The sequence below is a fragment of the Lathamus discolor genome, chromosome 1 (genome assembly GCF_037157495.1).
Source record: "Lathamus discolor isolate bLatDis1 chromosome 1, bLatDis1.hap1, whole genome shotgun sequence".
In the NCBI taxonomy this organism is placed as follows: Eukaryota; Metazoa; Chordata; class Aves; order Psittaciformes; family Psittacidae; genus Lathamus; species Lathamus discolor.
Window position 1 is genome coordinate 51603349 of NC_088884.1, and position 24565 is coordinate 51627913.

The 24565-nt window shown below is 38.2% G+C and overlaps 1 protein-coding gene across 1 annotated transcript in view; it reads left to right on the forward strand.

The window, feature by feature from the left end:
• Positions 1–5069: 5069 nt before the first annotated feature.
• Positions 5070–24565, forward strand: part of CFAP54 (cilia and flagella associated protein 54) — a 113708-nt gene continuing 94212 nt past the window's right edge. The window contains exons 1-8 of the mRNA XM_065663998.1: positions 5070–5230; positions 10492–10597; positions 14862–15008; positions 17133–17304; positions 19159–19217; positions 20052–20195; positions 20625–20738; positions 20838–20939. Of these exons, the coding sequence (XP_065520070.1) occupies positions 5070–5230; positions 10492–10597; positions 14862–15008; positions 17133–17304; positions 19159–19217; positions 20052–20195; positions 20625–20738; positions 20838–20939 (1005 nt within the window). The remainder of the gene's footprint in view (positions 5231–10491; positions 10598–14861; positions 15009–17132; positions 17305–19158; positions 19218–20051; positions 20196–20624; positions 20739–20837; positions 20940–24565) is intronic.

A 24565-nucleotide genomic window follows, 5' to 3' on the forward strand; every position in this document is an offset into this window, starting at 1 on the left:
ACTTCTCCCATGTAACACATTTTCTGCAAATCAACTGAAATTCATCTATATGCTTAAGAATATTTCCCTAATGGTAAAAAGAATCAGAAAACCTTTCTGTAAGCATTCATGCTCATGTTAAAATAAAATATTACTTCTGTATGATAAACTTGAAAGCTTACACTTCATCTTTAGAATTTGGCACTGAAACCTTTCATATGAAAGAATCAAAACACAGTGACAACTGTCACCCCAAACTTGAACACAGCTCTGTAAGAACCTGGCAGTTGCACCGTTCTCAGTCACTGCAGTTCCTTTTCGTATGGATCACTCTTTTCCCTTCCTCTTACTACACCAGTGCACTAGATCAGAAAGGAAGCCAAGAACCATTTTCAAACAAAAACTTAGCATTTTCCTTCTCTTAGCATTCACTCACATTAAGAATGTCCCAGATCTGCTTTCAGCATATCTTAAAAGAGCATCAATTACTTGTCAGAAAACTTAAGAAGCTTCAGCTACTTTGTTAATGTATGTTCCAGAGTTCAGAGACTGTTCCATTGTTTGACATATTTTGTATATTGCTCAATGACAGGAAAAGTGCTGGAATACTTTACAAATACATGTCAGCTTCTCAGTAAAGGACTTCATCTGCTGCTTTGTTTGAAAAAGCTATCTATCTATTGTGTCCTAAATAAGTCATTTCCACCACCTTTTCACATTTCCCTACCTTTGCAGTCAGGCATGTGCATTCCTAATTTGGGACATGTTTCTTAATAGTAGAGCAAAAATTACAAATACTATCACAACATGACAGTGTATCTCTCTGACCTCCTTACTAACTTTTCCATTGAAAAGGTAGCCCTTAGATAAGGTTAGGAATCCACTAATTCTGTTTGAATATAAAGGCAGATTTAAGTAAGGCACCTGAGTCTAAGGAGACTATCAGTAAGACACAAGCAGCTCTAGCAAACAAGCCTAAAACACAAAGGGCAGGAGGATGGGAAGGAAATGATGACAGTATAATCCCTCATAGCTACTCATAAAAGCTCTTTATTCTCATTACTGTCTCCTCAGATGTAGGTATAGACAAGTGCCACAGATTGCGATAGCCGTAAACTAAGCTGTAAACTTGCACATCTGCTGCACCTCTCTGCTTCCTGTACAATTAGTTATTGGAAAAGTACATTGATTCCAGCAAGCAGCTTAACTCCTGTAAGCTTAGTACAATTATTCCTTTTTCTCTTCCCACGCACTTACAGTCTTCTCCTGGCATTCTGCAACTTAGTTCACTTCTTCCAACTATCTGATGGCTTTCCAAGGAGCTTTATCAGATAACTTGGGGCTATTCTTTTGTATCATATCTGATTCTCTTATGCCATGTGAATAGCGAATGGTGTACTGTCATAAAAGACATTTTGTTTCCTTGACCTTGTTTTGCTTGCCTACCTCACAAACTAGATTTCTCCAGAAGAATCAGCACATAGCTGCCATTGCTTCTTTCTCTAGAATTACTTTTATTTTTTAAATCCAACAATGCACTCCCACTCAAAGGGGAAGAACTGTAGATTCTCACTGGCACTTAAAACCAGGCAAGCATACCACAAGTTGAGTAAATGCAGATCCCTGTTCTGAATATGCTAGTCCATAAATATATTAAACATTATTTTAAAGCCCCATGTCTTCATTAGCCTATCAGCCTGAAGATGCTGAAGGCCCAGAATTACCTCAGTTTTTTTTCCTAAAAGAATCAAGGAAGAGATGACATAAATGCAGCTCTTTCACCTCTGAAGACTGTCAGATTCCCCTGCAGAAGTCTTGGTAATACAGCATTCATGACTGCCTCTTGTCTCTGAATATCAAGCAGTAAAATCTGTAGGCACCATAATTCAGGTGTACATTTACTACAGACATCCCAGAAAGGGATCCCAACGTGCGTCTCAGAATTACTCATAGGAAACAAACTTCAGTTGATGTACTAAATAAGGCTTGACAGACGTTACCTCAGCGCCTGTACTCTGATACCACTGGACACTCTTCCTGCCCAACTCTGCTGTGATCGTAGAGTGTTTCCCCTCTTTGTTTGCTCTTAGTAACTACTGGTGTTCACACAAGTGGAACCATCACATGAGAAGGAAGCAGGCAGCTTGATGAATTAGCAGCAAAGCTTTTCCCTTTTCCGACTCAAGCCTACTCTTGGCCTTATAGCCATAAGCACAGACTTAACTCTTTGTGGGTCTTTCTATTTCTGAGGCAGCTTCCTGCCATCTGACCTGGTGGTATTAAAACCCAGGTTGCTAGGAACTCTCTGCTTGGGTCAATAGATTTACCTATATTCCATTTCTTGGGATCCTGTCTGGGCCAACTCTCTATAATCTCATCTTCTTTATGCCTAAATTTACTGTAAATCAGATTACTATCCAGATGTTCACCTGCCAATGAAGAATAAATCATTAGCCTTCCAATCAACAAATCAAATTTTTAGGGTATAAGGACATATGTAATTCAAAGAATCTCTTTAAACTTTCCAAATCATACAGGTACTGATACGTATACTCTATTTTTGAGGAAATTCTCCTATCACAGCTGCAACTTCAATAGCCATAACTGTTTTGTGTATGCCAAGCTTTTCTATGTAAACATCAGATTATACATGCTGAAGGCTTCTGAAGAATCTATTATCTTTCTGAAGTTAAAAAGCTCTATTATTCTAACTATAAACCTTTTTGACCTTTGGATTCATTAAACGTTCAATCCATTAAATGTTAGATGGAGACTATGTGAAGTGTAAATTTGAGTCTTATCAGTAAAATAGGAATCAATATTGTGAGCATCCAAAATTGAAATAACACACATGCCACAGTGCTTGCTGTGGTGTAGTTCCCAGCTACCGTTCTCCATGGCTCTCTGCTCTGGGTGCTGAGAGGGTCAGAACTGCTCTCGCTACACTAAGCCTCTACCTTGCAGGGAGTGCATACTTGAACCCTGCTGAGCTCTGACCCAGGAATTTTAGACTAAACACTCTTCATGAGCTGGCTAATCAGCTACTCCCTGGTTAATCTCCCAGTTGTTAAAGCTTTATCTTTACACAGTTCTGTAACCCTTCCTTTTGGAAAATGGCTATACTCCCTTTCTGTCATTTTCTTTGACTCTGTTTCTATGGCTGAAAAACTAATTCACACTGCTAATGTTACATCCAGTCCACTGTCTGCTAGCTGAATATAGAGATATGCAAAGTTTCACTTCGCAGTCTTGTTTCCAGTCTCTCAAGTCCCCCTTGAAGCTTGTGAAGATCAGCCCTGTGAGATACAGCACCATCTAGTGAGGAAAAATAGCTTAGATCTTCTTAGGGACTTGAAAGGGTTGCTACCCGAAGTACTCACAGTGGCACAAGCTGCCTTTCACAAGAGGCCAGTGTTTATTATCCATCTGGAATCCATCACAGGAAGCTCTTTGGTTAGCGTGGCAAAGCACTGGCAAAATCTTAAATGTAGCAGTACATGCCCTCCAACCCAAGTTCTCGTATTTCAGTTGTCTTGTAAAATTTATCTCTGTACCCAGTGATTTCTAAATCCCAGCACCTTTGTGCTATGCCTCTTCACTGCAGGCTTCATTTTCTACAGCTTCCACAGAAATCTGAGGAACCTGCTCCCTCTTGTGCTCAGCCGTTGGCTCCCACCTAAATGGATAGGAATTAACTTCACACATACGAATCACTTTCCTGCTAACTGCTATCCTAGTCACACAAGACCTGCTGGGTGATAGAACCACACAGCTCCCAGCAGGTAACAATACAAAATCAGTGTGTCAAATGAGTCAGACACATTAGTCGTAAATGAATTAAAATTTTTACATAGTATCTGAATGATTCCCACATCATTTCCCTGACCTGGCTAATGCAGTATTTTCTGGTTCCCATCATTCAGCATGCCAATGTTGCATGTCTCTCGTTGTTCAAAGTATAGTTCCTTTACTATCATCTGTGAATTACATGGATGCACTTTTCAGGTACTTCTTCACTTTACTCTTCCCTATGGATTCTTTTCCATTCAGTCTCAAGAAACTGCTTCCACCTGGCCCTGGCTGCCAGGATTCATTGCTCACTAAGCTTTCACTTTCATATTTTCAATTAAGCTTTTCCTTTTCCTCATCATGACAATGAACATGCCAACATAGCTAGTTTCCTTCACATCCACCCCAAACCCCTTTATAGTAATGTATATAAAGAACTTGAAAACAAATAGGTTGCTATGGCCACTTCCTATAACATTGATAAATACAGCCTGGTTGTTTCCTAGCTTGCTGCATTGTTTTTCAATAGAATTGCAGAATCACAGAACGGTTTGGGTTGGAAGGGACCTTAAGGCTCACCCAGTCCCAACCCCCTGCCATGGGCAGGGACACCTTCCACTAAACCAGGTTGCTTAAAGCCCTGTCCAACCCGGCCTTGAACACTGCCAGAGGTGGGGCATCCACAGCTTCTCTGAATAACCTGTGCCAGTGCCTCACCACCCTCATAGTAGTACAATAGATAGAACATTTAGAGGGTTAACACACCATATTCTTTTATCTGTAGTCACGCAGTGATGCAGTCCGTAAGTCCAAAACGACAGCCCTGGTGAACAGCTTATTGAAGAACTGTCCCTCAGGGGACCTCCTGGCCTTGTCCAAGCTGTCCCCAGCAGCCTTTGCACTGCAAACAAACTCGACACCTGCAACGCCTTGCGCTAGCAACTGTCCTAGCTGCTGTGGTGGACGGTGCCCTGAAGATTCTTCACCTGCCTCGGCGAGAGAAGGCTCAGGGAAAACCTGCTGGAGAGTGGTGCGAGGACTGGCGGCTAGCACGCTCCCAGCTGTGCGAGCCCCCTCACTAGGCCCCCGGCGGCTACCCCCGACCCCCGAGCCGAAGATCCCCTCCCCAGGGATGAAGTCAGACTGCATCATCCCCCCGCCGCCCCTCCCGGAACGGGGTTTCGGTGGCAAGCTCTCAGGGCCACAGGGACCTCCACGGCCGCCGCCGCCTCTCGGGCCCGCCGTTGCCCGAGGCCGTTGCTTGGCGACGCAGCGCGTTCCCGACGCTGCCGGATCGGAGCATGGCGGAGCCCCCACCGGCCTCTTTCTTCGGGGCCGTGGCGCCGGGCAACCCAGTGGTGGACAGATTCGAGGCCGAGCTGCGCGACGTCCTGAGCCTCCTCCGGCGGCTGGGAGGCGCGGGCGAGGCCAAGCCGCAGCAGCACAACCTGCACCGCCACGGGTAGGGGCTGCGCCGCCCCCCCCCCATCGTCGCTCCGGGAGCCACTCGCCGGTCCCACCTGCCCCTGCCTCAAACACCCCTTCCTCGACCGCTCTCCCTCTTCAGCCTCTACCCTGCGGCTCCCCATGGGGTCCCTCCTCGCAGGCTCCCCGCAGGTCTTCCCCTCTCGCCTGGCATAGCCGCGGGGATCTCCTGCCCTTCTTCTCCTCCCCTGCTCTCTCCTCAAGCCGCATCCCGGAGAGTCCCTTCCCTCCCGCTCCCTCTGGCCTGGGGGGAAGCTTCATCACCTGCATCAGCTTCTCCAGCAGTGTGCCAAAACACCGACAATCCGTTTTCTTTTTTTGTTGTTGTTTTAATTTTTTTTTTTTAAATTAAAAACCCTCCAAAATCTGAACACCTCCTTTTTCAGCACTTCCTAGAAGCTAATGCTTTGGGGGAAAAGCACAAAGTGGTGTGGACGTTGGCAGCACCACTGTTGGCTGTGTTGGAGCTGCCTGAGCTTTCCAGGAGGAAAATCCCTTCTCAGTGCTGGAGCAGCTGGCAGCCTACCAACATGTGCTGCTGTGTTTGAGGGTGAAAACTTGTGGGCATGTACATGTCTTTAAAAGATGCATTCCCTCCCAGTAGGGCTAAGCGAGGATAACACCACACAGCTCTTTTTGTGCATATGTTTATGTCTACGTTGGTATATTTTTATACACATTGATGCAGGCAGAGCATATGGCAAGTATAATTGTGCATATTTGTTTGCTCGCATACATGCGTATAACTGGGTATGCATAAATCTAGATTTTGTAATGCAGTTAAGATAGAGCAACTGGCATTGGTGTATGATTCATAGTGCATGCATATGTCTTTTATAGATTGTGCATTTCTCATGTAGCTCTTCCCACTGCGTTTAGGTACATTAAGAGGTAAGAGTTCAAATGTTTGTTTTAAGGGAAGTGGTTGATTTTCTATTTTATTATCTGAGCGGAGTTCTAAATTTACAGGTCTTAAAAAAAAAATAAAGTTTCCAAGGTTATAAAAATTTCATTTGAAAACAGCACAGGAGTTAGGTTACAGCATGGTTAGCTCACTTAGATGCAGCTTCTTACCCTTACCTGTTTCACTCAGTGGTTTCCTAGATGTAGGTCACAAGTGACACTTCTCTAAAGGAGCTGTAGACATTTCAGGAGGTACTTGGATTCTGCAGCCAAGCTTTTGTCTGCACTGGAGATCTTTCCTTACCTAAGCAGCCTGGATTTCTAATTTGTTTTTGTGTTCATCATCGGGTCTAGGCTTTTGCCTCTAGTGGTTCGAATCTCAGTATGGCTTTTTATGTTGATTCACCAGCTGATTTCAGTGCTCTGCTATTTTTAAGCCTTTCTGTAGCTTCAGACCTTATTTTGCTTTAGCTGATCTGTATTCTTACTTTGAAAGTTATCTTCTCTAGTCCCCTTAGAAGAAGGAAGACCACTCAGCTGCTTCAGATGCCACCAAAATTGCTGATAATGAACACATCCATTCTATCTTCTACACATTCATTGTATCTTATTGTTGGGAGTTGGGCATTCTGCATCTGATCTGTTTGCAATGTCATGCCTAAGTTACCAGTTTTTGTGATCACAGCCTTGAGCTTTTCTTTACTATGCCCTCTGGAATGTTTTGGCCTGAATAGGCTCTGTCTTACTCAAACTGGTATTTTGAAGATGTGACCCATGTCCACACATAACTTGGTTGGCATGAGAACATTTTCTCATCCAAAGAATTCTGCAGTGTTCATCATGGAGATGAAAACTAATGCTACCTGGATCTTGATCCTAGAAGTCACTGGTAATGATGATCCATACCAAAATTACAGGGCATTTAGAACATTGCATAACACAAAGCTCCCAGTAGCTCTGCATCCTCCGGCCTTCTTCATTTGTATAGGGCAGTATGAAGGTAGAAGAAGACTGGATTTCTGATTACTAGCATATATTCAGGCAGCTAGCAAAGTCATGAGTATTTATCTGTGATTGTGAAATTTCAGGGTTGTTTCTCCCTTGCCTCTCATTGTTTGATAACGCAAAATTGGGGTGTGTGCTGCTTGCAGAACCAGCCTTAGTCTAGTTGTTCCTATGAATTTCTGAAGGTAATGGCTATTACAGATGCTTTCCTAAATGCTCTAAAGACCTCTTGCTATGTCATTTGTCAAGCTACTTTTCCTGGTATGGGTTGAGATCAAAGTGTTCTTGTTATTCAAGGAGCAAGAATACCAGCTTCCACATGGCAAGTATGTTCAGTTTAGAAAAAGAAAATTGTCAGCTTTATTCCTTCAATGCTGTCAGCCTTTGGTGTTGATAAGTCAACAGTAAGGCCATAATTTAGGCACTTACAATGTTCTAATGTAATAAAAATTACCGAGGACCTGCCCTGTACTGTAATCATGAATATTTTCAATCAGAAGTAGCAATCAAAAGTATTTTTCTCTCAACTAAACAAGAAGTTGTTTTACCCTATTTTCTTTTTTCGCAATCAGACCATCAAAGGTTTACCTTGAACTAGTGATTTTGTCTCATGTTGTGTAGTTTAGCCACCTTTATTTAGTAAGACTTCTTTTGATCAGTATCAGAGAATCCTTTACCACCTGTAGTAAAGACTTTTGATCTATAAGTGTAGTCATGTGGGCCTTATCCTGTACACACTATTACAGGGCCTTATCCTGTACACACTATTACAGGTTCACCTTAGGGAAAAAAAAAAATTAATTCATAGAGTGGTTGGAAATAAAGAAACTTAACCTCTGAGATCCAGCAACCCAGTATTTTTTTAAGAATTCACTTGCTTAACTTGTTATGCTGGTGTCCTACAGCCTTTTAAGGGAAAGGCTGATGAGCTGTTTGGGAAGTATCTCACTCTCTGTCTGCATGAAAGAAGCATTCCTGTGTCATGAAATCACTTGTAGTTGGTCATGGCATTGTAGCAGAGATGGCTTACCTTATCCTTTGCGTTGAAGTTGAAAGTCTAGTCAGATTTGTCACTATTTCACTCAACTAGTTTATTACAGGTTTGTTACTTGTTTTTTACATCTAAGAATTTCATGTGTTAATATGAGCATTCAAAACAACAAAATGAAAATGACCTTTACTGGGGACTTGCCAGCTGATCAGTCTTAAAGAAGTTTATTAGTCTCGCCTTCCAGAGCTTTCCACAGTCATTCTTACCATAGTTACTTCACAGCCTTACAACCTCACTAATTACAATTTTTTTGTTTTCTTCTTTCTCCCTCCTCCCCCCCGTAGTATCCATCAATCCTCTTGGACTCTGGAAGTAAGCTTCTTCCAAGTCCAAGGGAGCACTGCACAGATGACTGACAGATTCCTTCGCTTTGGAATCTCTTCACAGATTTCTCCCTACTAACTAGAGTGGGATACTTCTCTCAGTATAAGAAGTCAGTGACCACCCAGGCTGTTAATTGCTTATGGATGGCTAGGAGGGACTCATTGCCTATTTGGAAGGTGCTCTTCATCAGACTGGGCTATGGTTTCCTTTAAAAACATAGTGCCTTAGAACATTTTATTCAGATTGTTTGTTTTGGCCTAGTTTGTACTGTTACTGCATTTTTCCTTTAGGATACACCTCTAGAATGTCCTACTTATTTCTTTGCTGCTTACTTTCAATTGTGTTTACTTACAGAATTGAGCTGAGATGATACTTCTAGAAAAAAAAGGGTTATGATTGTTGCAGTTCTTTGGTGTAAAGATCCTTTTGGCAGGTTTCTTATACAGCCATTTGTTTCATCTTGAAATGTGAAGGTGGCTTTCAGATTTCTGTATGCAAAAAATCATGTTACTTATTGTGCTTTTCTTTATTGTGAGTCTTCTTATAAGCTGAAATGAAGAGCTGTCTGGAAGACTTTGAAAATGGGTTCCAAGTTCCTGAATGTTAGAAAACAGTTTAAGAAAGTGTCTTGCATTCTAGTCTACCATCACTGTCTTAAAAGATAGAGAAGTTCCAGCTACCTCACAATAATAAGCATAAGGTTTACATGTGAGAACTCAGCTAGAATGTTATTTTCAAACATTAATTCCTCTCTCTTCAGTTGTTTTACTTCCTTATAAACTGCTACCTATGAATAATTTAGCTGTTGTGGTTTCACAAGGCACTCTTTGCTAAGGTTTCCCTACAAGTGGCTTGTTAAGAGAATAAATGTAAGAGATGCCTGGCACTGTGAACACTCTCTATACTACCGATAATTCAGTAATGGGATTCTTTTCTGAAAACTCCAGTTCTGCTTGTCAGTCTGCCTGATTAATTATTGTTTTTTCAGCTTTCTGAAAGAAGTCTAGAGTGGAAAGGGGTACACTGAGGGCACTAGACCAACAGTCAACAGTCAGTAAGGACTATAATATTGCCATGATGTAGTCTGTTCCTCTAGAGGAGGCAAACTGCTCACAGCCAGTTACCATTTATGGGAGGCTTGCTGGTTCATCCAAATAAGTAACTTGTTACACAAAGTCATCCTTTAGGACTACTGTGGCTGGAATAACAGGCAGAGGCAACAGAAGAGCACTGCAACTATCACCTTTAAATCTGTGTAACAAATGTAGCATTTTTTTCTATCTGGATTCTACCCTACATGATCTAAAATTTCTGAGCATTTCATGCCAAATGCAGTTCATGCTAGAGGCTTTCTAATGACTTTCTTCTTTTGTGATTCATGATACAGGTCTATAACCATGAGCCCTATACCTCTATACACCATAGCTCTATATAGATCTATGGCTTATTCCATGGCTACCTGTTCCCAAGTTTGCTGTTACCTGACATGCATTGTTATTTTGTCATCTTTTTTTCCTGCTCTTAGCATTTGTAGTTTCCAGTCCAATAATCGTTGTGAGCTGCATTTCATTGAGTTTCTTTAAAATGGCAAATTGCTTCTTCAAGCAGAGCCACTCAAATACTGACTGAAAGGTGGGACAGATTTTTCACTTTTCACCATGTTTGAACAATACAAGGGGATTAATACGAAGACATTTTAATAAGAATTTGCACAGGAGAAAATTAATCCCATTTTAAATGTGTGATAAGAACTGGTGACAGAAATGAAACCCAGAAATGTCCTTGGCTGCCTGTTAAATCCACTTTTAATGATCACTTGTTTTGAAACATGTAGAGGTTCAAACAGACTTGGAAGCAAGGAGTTTTCACAACTTGAAGTTTTCCTGATTTGTTTACTTGTTAAGATAGATCTTCTGCCAGTTTAATCTGAAACCTTGTCTCCTGTATCTTTTTAGAGCAAATACTTTGTTTAATATTTGGATCAAATATAAGCCTCGATTGCCAGAGTGGTATTACAATGAAAAACTTCTGAAAGTTGGTGATTCCCTTGCTCAGATCAAAGTAAGTAATATGAAAACAGAAAAGGCTCAGTCACAGTCTTTGTTTTATTATGTTTCTATGCTACTTTAATTTTTAATCATATTTTACTGGAAACTGTTTAGAAAGTAACAAAAGCTTTTACAAAATAATTCCAATGAGAGTTGGTGGTTTGGATCTCTTTCTTATTATTGTGAAATTGTCCTGATTTTTAAATATATTTTTTTATATCTTTATTTTCTATGCACCCATAGCCTTTTTAAACACCCCAGAATTCATCTTTAATATTTGTTTGGCAGAGTACAGTATCTGACTGTGCCTTAGATGCTGCTTAACTACAAATTGATGATGATAGAGCAGTGGTGGTTTGTTCTGCTGAAATGTCAACTCAGTGCTCAGTTAACAAAACATGAATTGAATGCAAAGACTTGTCAGGAGAGGAACCGAGAACAAAACCCAGAGTGCAATTACACATCACACAACGCATATATCAGTGATGCTCCTGTACCTTGAATTATATGTGCAGTTCTTGTCTCCCCAGAAAAGGTAAATCACAACTGAAAAAGATTTAGGAGCTATGCTATTGAAGACTTTGAGAGTATTTGGTGTGTGTTTCACTACATGATAACTCTATTTTTATACTCAGTCATCTGTTACTGGTTATGGTTGGAGATGGGATACTGGACTAGTAACTATTGATCTTAGTAAGGCTGGGTTTGTGTTATATTCATACATAATAATTGTCCTTTGTGCCTGCTGGGAAGTAAGCCCTCAGAAGTGTGGCACTTATTACCTCAGTGATATTTGTGTCAGAAGATCATGTTGCAAAATCTGGGGCTTTCAAGGATAATTACCAAACAACACTCAGGAGCAGGTCAAAGATGTACAGTTGAAAGCTAGTTGCAAGTTGAAGAAGGGTGTGTGGTCTTAAGTGATACAGTTATGAAGCAGAAATGTTGAAGCATTACAGAATTATAGGCTAATTTATTATGAAGGTGCAGTACTTGAGAAGTTGCTTGAGAAAATACACTGAAAGTTTGTAGAGAATTAGCATAATTTAGAGTAAGGGACAGCTCCTAAATAGAGGCCATCCACTTAACGTGATTTTGTGTTTGAAATGATCCATCAGTGGATTTTTCTCCTTTTTGCCACAAACATATTTGAAGATACTTACTTGGTCAATAATAATTTACTAGCTTGTAACTCTGGCTATTTAGTCCGTCTGTGTTCTGAGGTAGTTAAGTATACATTTTAACTATGTCCTTTAGTCTTTCAGGCCTATTTCAGACACAGATTTTTTATATTAGTTTTATAAAAAGTCAATTGTAATAGAAAAATTATATTTATAGCACAAAAATTTCTGAAGGTGTATAATCAATAGAATTCTTCCATGCTTTTGGAAAGGTTTCTGTAACTTCTACTTAGTTTTTGAACATAATTATAATAAAAATTAATAGTCTAGACCAAGTTTGTGTTTTTTTTGGAATGAGCGTATTGAATTTTAACATGCCCATGCCTCCCCCCCGAAAAGAAAAACAGATAATTAACATTGTGTTTAAAGTTAAAATATTTTTTAAGAACAGTCTGTTGACTTTTGCATTAGGAAAGCAGTTAAATGCCAATGGTCACCCATTTTCACCCTTTGTCATTCTGTGCAGCACGCAGCGCTATTAGACTCCCTCTTTTCCCTAGAAAAGAAGAGGGTATAAGTGAAAATGTATCGACAGTTTGAGGGACCATCTTTTGCAGGAACACATCCCATGAAACTGTTCTTCCACTTTTATGTCCTTCATGTATGGAATACAGAAAGGGCAAATGCTATTTATGCTATTCATGCTATGTATGGAAAGCGTATATATGTCGCTACTAGGTGAGCTTTTCCACAGACTGTGGAGAAAGTAAGACTGTCAAGCAGATGTTACAGAATCTTGTATTTCCTTCACTGCATCTGCCCTAAAGCATTCTGCAAAAGTGGCCTGCCTTCTGCGTAAAGATCAGCAAACTGAATTTCATCAGCACTTAATGCTCACTGGTAGATTGAAGAATGCACATGGAAAGGTCCACAACTGTGGAGCCATTATAACTGAAGGCGTAGGCTCATGGTGTAGGTTTAGGAATACTAACAGATTCTTAAGGAAGCTTGAATAACTGCATTTGTTAATAAACCCTTCATTGCCTAGGCATTTCCATTCATGTTTTCTTAATGTCATGATGTTTTCCTCAAGTTTTCATAGCTTCTGAGCCATAGGAACTGCTTGGAATATCACATAAAAATTTCAGGGCCTGGGAACTGCTGCTTTCACAGCATACTCAGTCAGGCTATTTCAAACATCAAACTGCTCTCTGTACTTTTCATTGGCTTCTCATAGCACAACTCATGTAATTTGGCACTTATATTAAAGGTGCTTAATGACTTCACCATAGATTGCCTGAAAACAGTCTAGAATGCTGAGTAAAGACTAATGCTTGCAACATCAACCCTCTAGTGTAAGGTGGTTTTCTACAGTAATCAATGTCATTGAAAAAAATTGTTTTGATGGCCAGCCTAAAACTTTGAAATGAGCTCTCTTTGGAACTCCCATGTTTAAGTGCATTGTTTTAACTTTACAAACCTAGTTTTCATTCCATCAATTTTTTCCCCTCGAGAAAAAGAAAAAAAGAAACAACCATGAGAAGGACGTTAGTTAATGTATTGCCAGAAAGATGGATGGGTTGTAACACCAAGTTCTGTGTTAGCTGGGGTAGATGCTATTCCGTAAATACACTGGTGTGGAAAAACTACTGGTGATTATTTTAAATTTTAATCTGCCTTTGTTATATAATACTTAATGATGCCTAGTCTTTAAAAATGAATTATTGAATATGAGTAGTCAGTGGGTAAGCAACAACTTAACTTTCTGTCCTCTTATTTTTTAATGCCTTCTCACTTTACATTCCTTCCTATTATACATCTGCTATGTGTCTTTTAGGACACACCTAAATTCATTATGTCATCTATCTGGAAATTAGTTAGCCCATTAGTCACCATGTTGATCATTACTGACTCATTTTTTATCCCTCCTTCTCTGCCTGTATCTGCTTGTTATCTCTGATTGTATATGTATATTTTGAACTGCTTGGGAGAGAAATTACCATTTTTTTTAATAAATCAGTAACTAGCTTAATGGTATTCTGATCCATGACTTTGGATTCTAAGAGTTATAACAGCCTGAATCATAGTATTAGGTTACACAAGTGACTGGCTGTCCATGGCTGTCCATGGAAAGTAAAAGCTTCTGTATATGGCTGCTGCTTTCATACAGCAAAGAGGACAGTAGGGCCATGTGAGTTAGACTCCTCAGATGACTAAAAATTCAGGGTAAGTGTTACCATGGTAGTAGGAATTTATATTGAAAAAAGTGAATGCAAGGAAATACTTTCAAATTTTCTGTGATTAAATATGAAAGGAACTTATTTATGAATACAAATTAGTTACTTTCCCCCCCAGAATTTATCACAACTGGTGTGTATGTGCACTAGAATTAGTGAAGCTGGTAGAGAAGCCTCCAGATAATCTTTGCTGCAGGAAGTGGTGAAGGTGATTCAGTAAATGACACTTCCACATCTGAGTCAGAGCTGAACTGTAGTTTCAGCATGATGTTAAGAGTGGCTCAGTATACTGCTGCAGAGCTCTATTTTAATGAGACATAAAGCTCAACATCCTGTTTGTTAACAGTTCTTAAAGACCCAGTGACAATTTCTGGTCTATTAATGCTGACTTCTGGGCCATATGTAAATTCAGGTTGACACTTGTTTCATTCTTTTTTAGTTCATTCCTTTTCTCTTCCTCTTTGCTTTTATAAAAAAAATGGCTTTGACATCAGAGAAACAGGGCAAAGAGAAGTACATATTATTTATAAAGCTCTACATTATGAAGTACTTTTCTCAGAAGTATAGTATCATTATCATTACTGTTGCAAAGCTGCAGGACATTCCAGGAACCCTTTGAGTTTATTACATTAGCCCAGGATTATACTTTACAATTGTTCTATGATATGTCATCTTCATGATTAAAATAAACAGAAACTCCCAAACCACAAGCTCTTCTTTAAAGTACTCCAGCCTTTCATATGGTGAGTGTTCACATTCAAAATTACATGGTGGAATGTTTGTATGAAACTTTAGTGTTTTGCTTCCTGCTGCTCTTTCACATTGATACTTTTTAATATAAAGATAATAAAAAATAACATGTTTTATAGAAAAAGAAATGTATTATACAAGCTATAAAAAACCATTATTTATTCTTCAGGAGTATAAGTTGGCACTTCAACAGTGCTATGGAAGATATCTTCAACAGTTCACTTCTGTAAACCTTGATGATATGACAGATGATGTGCATCAATTTAAATCCACCTTTTTTCCACATGGTTTCAGAGACAGAAAAGCAGCTCTTACAGTAGGTTGTTTGCTTGTTTGGGGTGGGGGGGGTGGGGAGGTGGGTGGGTTGGTCTAAGACGTTCATAGATTCAAAATAAGTAGCCTATTTTATCCTCCACAGATGTACTCTATACTAATTAATATTAACTAATCTTCAGTAGTTTGTTGATATGGATTGTATTGATATTTAGCAGACATATGTATGGTATGAAAATCCAGAGTTGGTGCATGCTTTTAGGGGGATTTAAGTGCTTACGGTTTTGTGGCATAAGCCAACTACTATCAACTTAGTGTTAAAAAGACAACTCTTTCTAACCATGTTGTTCTGTAACTGTTTACAGCGGTTTTTGCTCTGAAACAGTTGCTGTTAACCACTCTTAGAATCAGGATATGGGCAAAATTTGATAGGTGTCCTGCAATTGCAGAAATTTCTGTATGGTGTGATCCAAGAACAGTGCAGAGTACAAGAGAATTAAAACATTGTACTGCAATTTGGACCATAAATGAGCAAAAATACAGCATATAAAAAAAGCTCATGACATAGTAAAAAGCGTCATTGCGTTACTCTCAGTAGCTTATTTGCTCACTATGAACAAAGAGGCAGAACTATTCAGTAACAGTTCTGGCAGTGCTCTAAGCTCTGTGAAGCTGAGTAACCTCAAGAGTATGTTGGCATTCTTCTTGTGTTAATTGCGTATCAAGGTACGGGCTTGCAAGTTATCATTTGTTATTCATGGAGGAAAGTGTTTCAGTAGGTATAGTCTGTATGTTAGATTTTACCTTAAGCAATTCTTTGCTGAGAAGGTGAATTTTCAGTATGGGGTGATTATTTCAAAATAAGCCAATGTAAATTATTCTGTGATCAAAAACAACAAAAAGAAACCGTAGGGATCTCCTCTGTATTGAGCTAATCAAATTCATATTCCTCTAGTCAGATTGTAAATAGGTGTTTAGTGAGGAGAAAAAAGAAGTTTGCTTAAAAGCTAGAAGCAGATGTCATGTTGGAAGAGATACTCTTTTTATATTATTTTTCAAACATAGTTCAGCTTCCTAGAGAGAATATAATCAGAGACTATGTTAATCCATTTTATTTTTTGTATGTTTAAGAAATATTTTTATATACATTTGTATAAATATATAAATACATTTAATAAGTAAATTTGAAGTTCTAGAGATGGTTTCTCCTGTTTTCTGTTTGTCTGCCTAGACCTTGAATCAGTCCTAGTGCCAGATGTTATCTATACTAAAATGCCTGTTCTATCACTTGGCCTTGAGACACTGAGATATCCCTAGATTTTTTGGTATGGAATCTAGTTTGACAATAATCTTTACAACTGGAAGTTGATAATTTTAATATGCCGAATGATTACATTTAAAGGCAAGTTTCTGCAACTACCTTTTGATTTTTAATCAAAAGGAAAAATCAAAGGAGGAAATCAGAGTTGTTCCAAGACTTGAAATTTCCAGTTTCAGTGAATTTACTGCAAAAAAGGATATAATTTCAAATATTATCAGGTTAGTAGTTTTCGGAGATGTTGATAGGTACTGACTGGCTGTGTCCCTCTTAGATCTTTTTATCACATACTGGTTTGCTTACATGATACTGCCGTTCAGGCAAGACTGAGATCACCTTATGTTAGGTATTACAAGAAAAAGAAGGAAGAATGCATCTGTAGAAGAGAAAAGCAGTGGATGAGAGTGAGAGATAAGGTATCTGTGATACAGATGGAGAAGTAAAGTGCAGAGAAGTTAAGACTTGCCTTAGTTTAAAGCAAGCATCTATAGAGAAGCTAAGAATTAAAGTCAGATTCTTTGAATATCAGTTTAATGCCTCACTCATAGTTTCTGCCTACGGCCCTTTCAACAGCCCTAGTGCACTAGGTTTATTTGCATCCTGTGATGCAGTGGAAACTGACTTAGGCTTATGGTACAGCAATCTTAAAGCTTTAGCACTTTCTTTGTATTTCAATGCTCCTTTCAATGTCAAGCTGTTTTTTTTGTTGTTGTTTTTTGTTTGTTTGTTTTCCTGTATACTTGATCTTTTTGTATTCACCAATTTGTTGTACTTCACTGATGTGAAACTGATACATGTGTGTATTTGAACTATGTAAATTAATGTTATGTATGTTTCCATGTATTTTAGTTCCATGCTTTGCAAGAGAGAAATGTTTGCATTTATCAGATGGTTTGCAGCAGTGACAGAAATCTCCAGAATCAAGAGTCCCTGAAGACTTGCTTCAATGTCTTGTCCTCAATACAACTCATCATGCAAGTGGCTCTACCTCAGGAAAATTTGTGTTGGCTAATCTACAATGGTACCACAGGCTTTCCATTTACATTCCTTTGCTAAGCAAATTTGTGGAGGGAAACTTTATTCTTTAAGGTCAACCTAAAGGTCATGAATAAATCTCTAGCTACTCTTCGATCACAGAAGGGATTTTTGCATTTTTATTTTTTTTAAAATAAGGGATTTTAAAATTGAAGTTTTCACATTGTATGCCTTTTCAGGTGAACTGTTGAAAAAGTAACAGCTTTTGCTGTTACACCATTGTAAAAAGTAACACCATTGCTGTGGTTAGAATGTAGTAATAAAAAGAAATCTAAGAGCATAATGAGGGCATTTTCTGAATGAACCTTGAGTAAAAAAAACCCAAACCCTCAGCATTTTGTTATCAATACAGTGTTTGTGTTAACGAGTTTGTTTTGTATTGAAAAGAGGATTTAAGATCTAAAAGTAGAAAATGATTGTCTGACATTACAGCTTCATATTTTTTAAATTATCTTTAAGGCTAGAATTAATAATAAAAGTTTTAAAAAATATCCCATGACATACAAGAATTTGAATCTCTGTAGATGATTTTAGTATGCTACTTTTAAATGCTTGAATTAGGAAAAAAAAAGAGGAAAAATGGAACTTCCAGGAACTAGATACACAGAGGTTTGTTTTTTTTTTGTTTGTTTTGTTGTTTTTTTTTTTTTTTTTTATATATATATATTTTTCTGATACTGTTTTGAAAGGCAATGTTATTTAGTCAAAATCTGCTGTTACTGATTTGTTGTGCTATGGTCAATTGCTGCAATATAAGTTGAGGAGATGATGTGTTTTTAATTTAATGTTGGAAACTTTACTTTCTCCAAGCTACAACTGGTCAAAGTTCTTATCCTTCTGTTTTGCTGAGACTGCTGTTGCCCTCAGTCCCTTCTTTTGAGGTGTGGCTTTTGTTTGTCTGTTTCTATGGGAGAAGAATTAAAATCAAAACATACTCTCCTGCCATTCCTGAGTCCCACTACCTGTGTGTGGGACAGGTCTGTGTACCAAGCCTAGCCAATAATCTGATCTAATTAGAAGTAGACAATAACTCAGATTTTCCCCAGTTCCTGAATATTTTTCTGTAATTTCTGGCAATAGATTTAGTGACTCATTACACATTTGACTGACAAAATCTTCCTAATACTTGCTCCATTCTTGCTTATTGGGAAAATAACACTCTTCTAGCTATGGCAGTTGACATTATTGTGCCTCTTGCTGCCACCGGTGTCTGTTTCTGAAAGATTCCTCCATTACCCCCCGCCTTGAACTGAAATGTCTTTTATACTTCTGGGGCTGATATTTGAAAAGGAATTTTGTGACATAGCCTAAATTAAACGTTTTTTCTGACAGGATTTTATTTGTAAGTCATTTCGATGTTCTTGAAAAGTATTCACAATCAATTTTCGTCATTTCACTTATCATACTTACTATCACGTAATAGTGGTGGTGTCTGCCAGGACAGTGCCACGACAGACTTAAAAGAATCATGTAAGCTAAGGTCTGTGAAGAGAGGTAATTTTTTTTTTTTTAACAAGAGCCTGGCATTTGGATATAAAAATAAGACCTTTCTCTCGATCAGTTACTTAACAAAAAAATGATAGAGTGCATGTTTAAGATTTCATTCTTTAATTACACTACTTCATTGTGTAGGTACTTTTTAAACTAATATCATCAAGAATTTCATGCCTTCATCTTCTCTGATTTAAAAGTCATTATAGAAAAATAATTAGTTTATTTTTTAGTCTCTGGAAATAACAACTCAGATAATTAAAAAAACGTTTCAGTTTGTTAGCAGAACAATTTCATGTAGGATTATAGAATTTACCTAGCTTTTATTAATTTTGATTTACTTTTGCAGGTACTGTTCAGATTTACACCATATGCAGACATTTGATGATGATAGGTCAGTCTGCTAAGGTATGGCAAAATAAAATGCTCCTGTATTTCGCATAACACTGTGATCTTTTTCTATTTTATTGCATTGTCAATAGTAGCACTTCATCGGCTGCAAAATGGCTGCTTTCTAAGCCAGCATGCCTTCATGACTCTGTTCCTTTCTCAGCTGTGGAATGGAGTCCAGCGTAATATCTTGCTGAGATGGGATATGTTTCAGTGTTCTGTATCAAGTCTCAAGAATTGGTCTTTTTCTTAAAATGTGGAAATGTACTGACACCTGGTGGCTAGATTTTTAGTTGTCAATACTTGATAAAAATGACTTTTCCTTTCCTCCCTGCCCCCTTTTTTCTTTTAATTGTGAGTGTAATTTTCGTTTGTCTTCGCTGTACTTTCTTCTCCTAAAACTTGAACATAGTGTGACTAGGCCTTAATCCAGTGTATTTTCTTATTTGTTATTATATTAGTGTTTCATTGAGCAGGAAAGATTTATTTTTTTTGTCTTTGAATGTATTATATTGAAATCAGAAGTGATTTAGCACCTCCTTTTATGTATTCAGGCTTTTGCTATACATGAAACAGGTGGATCGATTGTAGGTATTTCAGATTCTTTAAATTAGGACAAAAAGAAAATCTGTATGTTGACTTAATTTAGGACTAAGGAGGGTTGCAGGAGGAATGCTTTGTAGTCAATAAAACATGTTTAAATTAATACAATTTCTGTGATTTTTTTTTTTCTCCCTCTTTTAATTTGTCCCACCAGGTGAGATAAATCTTTTTATGTGTCCTTTATTAATAGGAAGTATATTTATATAGGTTAATATGCATTCAGTCTGAAACTGGATTTCTTCAATACAGGTCCTGGAATACTTACTGTGGGCCAGTGTATGTATGGAATCATCCATTCCACTCTTATCTGTGCATTATTTGACGTGGAGAACCACCCTATATACTGCAGTTTCTCAGTGTTATTTTGATTGTCAAGACAGCATCCATGGAGAGGTATCCTGATTTACCATACATAGCATTTCAGATGCGATCAAATAGGAAATGAATATTTATTTAAATATTCCTGCTTATTATCATATAATATGAATTTAGAGTTCTGCCTATGTTCCGAAATTTAACTGCATAGTGAAGGTATGTTTCCACATGTAAATGAGTAATAATTTCAAAGTTAAATGCAACAGCACTCTGTAATATAATCATACTCATAGATTTCTAGCATTAAGTAGTGGCCAGCCCTCATGCACACATACAAAAGGTATTTTGCGAAGGTTTTCTTTTTCAGTTGTTGTTCATGACCTGGCTTTCACTGCAGCAATTTTCAGCTGTCTGAATTCAAGAATGAGATGATTCTAAAATTAAATACCGGCATATAGAATATGAAAATAGAGTTGTTTGGGTTGTTTTCCCTAACACTTTGGACAGATATTTGCTCGGCGTGGTCTCATTAAAATTAATGAACTGAAGCAATTGGAAGTTATCAGTTCTTCGCTGGAAAATTCAGAGACAAGCAAGATTTTTAGAGAGGCCACTGTAAAGGTATAATTCTTCAATTCATTATAAACAGGTAGAGTAGTTACAGTCTATATGAACAGAACACATAACACAGTTATTTACTTATTTCTCCCTTTATGTCAGATGTCAGTAATGATATTCAAGAGAGCAGTATATGAACCCAGAAGAAAGCAAAAAACTGACTTTCGACCTAAGTTAAGAGTTACCCTGAAAAAAACACAAAATGTAAGTCTAACATTTTGTATAATTATCTCCATGTTTACTATTTGCATGTGATGAATATGTGATATCATTTTGCTTAATACACATGATGCTCTTCACAAGGAGAAAGTTTTACTCTTTCAATTTCATAGTTAACATAATTTATTATTAAAATTCAGAACAAACTAGAAAAGAGGGAGCATGTATTAATTACTACTTTGGAAAATACTAATTTGTCCTAGCTTTTCAACCATAATTAGCAGCTAGTTTAGCACTAAAAATAAGAAAAATCTTGTTCAAATTCTTACCAAGTGTGTGCAGTCCTAAGTTTATCCTGCTCTGCTAAATTACTGTGTAGATAAAGGGGTACTTTGAAAAAAAGTTACTATGTTTTTAAAGCTTTTTGTGCTTACATTGGGAAGTCCCTTAAGTCTTGAGAGATTGTTTTTGAAGACCACTTTTCTGCAAGTTACTGTGAATTAGAGAAAGGCATCCAGGATACAAAGTAGACCTTTAAGGAAGTAATTAATTTCCTCAAATTTCACTCTTTCCTTGTATTCTTTACAGCCCATTAAAAAAAAATCTATTGGGATAAGAATTATAAATAAGCAAAGAAAATGCTTTTTGTGAGTACATTGTCCCTTTTTCGGTCAGCATGCAAGTTTTAATGTAGAAGTTGAGTTTATGCCATTATGCTACTATGTGGGTTTGTAATGGTTGTGCATGTTACTTAGATTGTATGATCCATTTTTGTTATAGGTTTATAAGTCTTTTGGATTCAAGACCCTTCCTAGATTCAGGACTGTAAAGATGGAATAGAAAGTTCTCATTTTGATTTTTTTGTGCCAAAGGGGATCCTTCTATCTGAGCAGTTGTGCCGTTTGTGATGGGCAGAAGGTTGTTCTGCTTTCCTACTATTTGCAAATGTGATTTAAATAAATTTAATTCCCACAGTTTTCTATAGGAAGCTGGCAGAGAGAAGTGATTGAAAGTGCTAATCAGCAAGCTCCCAAACCCACACTCTTTCACTGAGTAACATTGCCTGCTGCTTGGGATGCTTTGCGTCTGTGCAAGCAAAAGATTGTCATCTCTTTGTGACACCATCTTGTCATAAAAAGCATTATTCTGTGTAATGCTGTTAGGTGATGGTGACTAACTATAGATAGTTTGGTTTTATGTAGTAAATTATTTTATTTTGCAAATAATACATTATGAAGAATTACTGTTGCAGTATCATAGGTCTAAAGATATTGGTTGCATGGGACTTCTGGAAGTCATTTAGTCCAGCTTCTGATTTGAAGCATGACTTTTGCCAAGATAGATCAAACAATCTTCACAACTTTGAATGAAAGAGCTTCCCTAATCAGTCTAGATAACCTTTTCCAGTACCGCCCTACCCTCCCAATTAACATACTTTTCCCATTGCCCAATCTGTGAGACATTCCTAGTGCTTTCAGAGTCATCTGAATTGAAGTCATTTAGTCTAGTTGAGACTGTGGCTATTACTCACTGTTATACTATCTCTTTCTATTCAGAAGAGTTTGGCTTCTTTACCAAGTCTTTTTCAAGTAGTTGTGGATAGCTATTAGGTCACCCATGAGCCTTCTGTTTGCCATCTAAGGCTTTCTCAACCTATTCTTTTACATTTTATGCCCCTAATCGTTTTGGTATCTCCATGGATCCCCATGGGACACTGTTTCTTGGCATCCCTGTTACACGGAGAAGCCCAAAATCAGACATAGTACTCTAGGTGGATCTTCATGAGTTCCAAGGAAGGGAAGAAAATAACTTCTCAGTGTGCTGTACACTTCTCCTAGTGTAACCCATTCTGCAGTTTGCGTTCTTCTCAACAAGACACTGCTGGCTCAAGTTTAACAGCCAGGTCTTTTTTTGGCAGTGCTGTTACTCTGAAAGTTGATTTCCAATGTGTACAGTTGCATTCCTCCCCAGATGCAGAGCTTGGCACTTCTCCCAGTAGAACTACTTCCTCAAGTTTCACGAGGTCTCCTTTGAAAGAATTTCCATTATTCTTTAATTCTTATGATGTAGATACAGATGCATTACATATATACCTCATAATACAATGGCAAAATTGAGGAATCTCTTTGCATTTTTTGAGATACAAAAGGAAATGATGCTAAAAAGTGATATCTTTGCAATAGTTTATCTGATGCTAGAAAAGATTCAGACATTCAGAGCCGAATGAATAGGTCAAATCGGGGGGGGGGGGTATCTGTTCATAATTATTGAATTTGTTTGTAAAATACTTTGTAAAAGCATGTACTGCACTAGGTACAGTAAAAGACAAATAATTTTAAATAAGAATGATGTATTTTCTGTCTTAAATAATTGTTTAATATTGATACCATTTTATATAATTATATTGCCATTAGTCTATATTATGTTGTGTTTTTGAAAAGAAAATTGGCTGTATTAGAATGACTTAACAGAAGCATCTGAGATTGCTTACTTGAACTGCTTATGGTTAATAGTAAAATTGTATTGAAGTTTGTCCTGAGTTCTTGATCCGTGTGAGATCAAGAGAAACAACTTTGAGAGCCAATAAATCAGCATTGTGATCTGTGACTATTAATCCAAAACAATGAATGCTTATCACAAATACAATTAGACACACTCCAGTCAGATCTGTCGTTATCTCAACCCTTCGAGCCCCATGTTGGGCGCCAAAAAGAACTGTTGTGGTTTAAGCCCAGGCTGTAAATCAGAACCACGCCCTCTTGCTCAATCCCCTCCCCCCCCACCCCCCCGCAGTTGTTGCTCTTGATCTCACAGTTTCAGCATATCGTACATTACTTACAGCTGGTATTTGCTGTGTTAGTGTTTATCAAGTGGGGGGCTTGGGCTAAGGTTCTTGTCTCATTGTACTTTATGGTAATGAGTTGTAATACAACAGAATCATTGATCATGAAATTGATCTGGCTTATGTTCCCAGTGTGGTCACCACCTTTATGCTTTGGGAGGTATATAATAGAAGTGCTTAGCAGTTACACATCTTTTTCCTCCTTCTCAGGTGGTCAACCTGTGAAGGAGACATTCTCTTACCCTCTCAGCACAACACCCCCCCCCCCCCAACCATTTACAGTATCGTTTGAGAGGTTTGAAGTTTTTGAATGACCTTTAAATACCCTTGAAACCTGTTTGCTGATTGTGATGGGTATCACCATGTTGGCACGCATACAGAGTGTGTTTTGCCCACAACCATTTAGTCTGATTTCGAATTAAGCAGGGTCAGGTGCGGGTCTTGTCTGGGGTTAAATGACAATATAGGAAGACCAAGAGATTTTCCCTGAGGCTGGACAGCCATGAGTGGCAGGGTGTGTGGGATAGTATGGGCGAGTATCTAGGTCAGTGGGCCCCTCCAGTGCTTTGGAATTTCACCACCAAACAAGTGCAAATCCGGAAAAATTAGTAAAACACTTAAATGCAGTGTGTTGTCATTCTGGCCATACCAGAGGCGGACAAATCATGGCAATGTGCTGGGGCTTGGCCTATGCTTACAGGACCTTGTTCAGCACTATCCAGCCCTTCAAAAAGAAAAAAATGTCCCTGGATCTGAGGGCGAAGCAGCAGACAGTGCAGCTACCAGCTCCAAGCACAGTACTGCACCAGCTACTAAGAAGGAGAAAAAA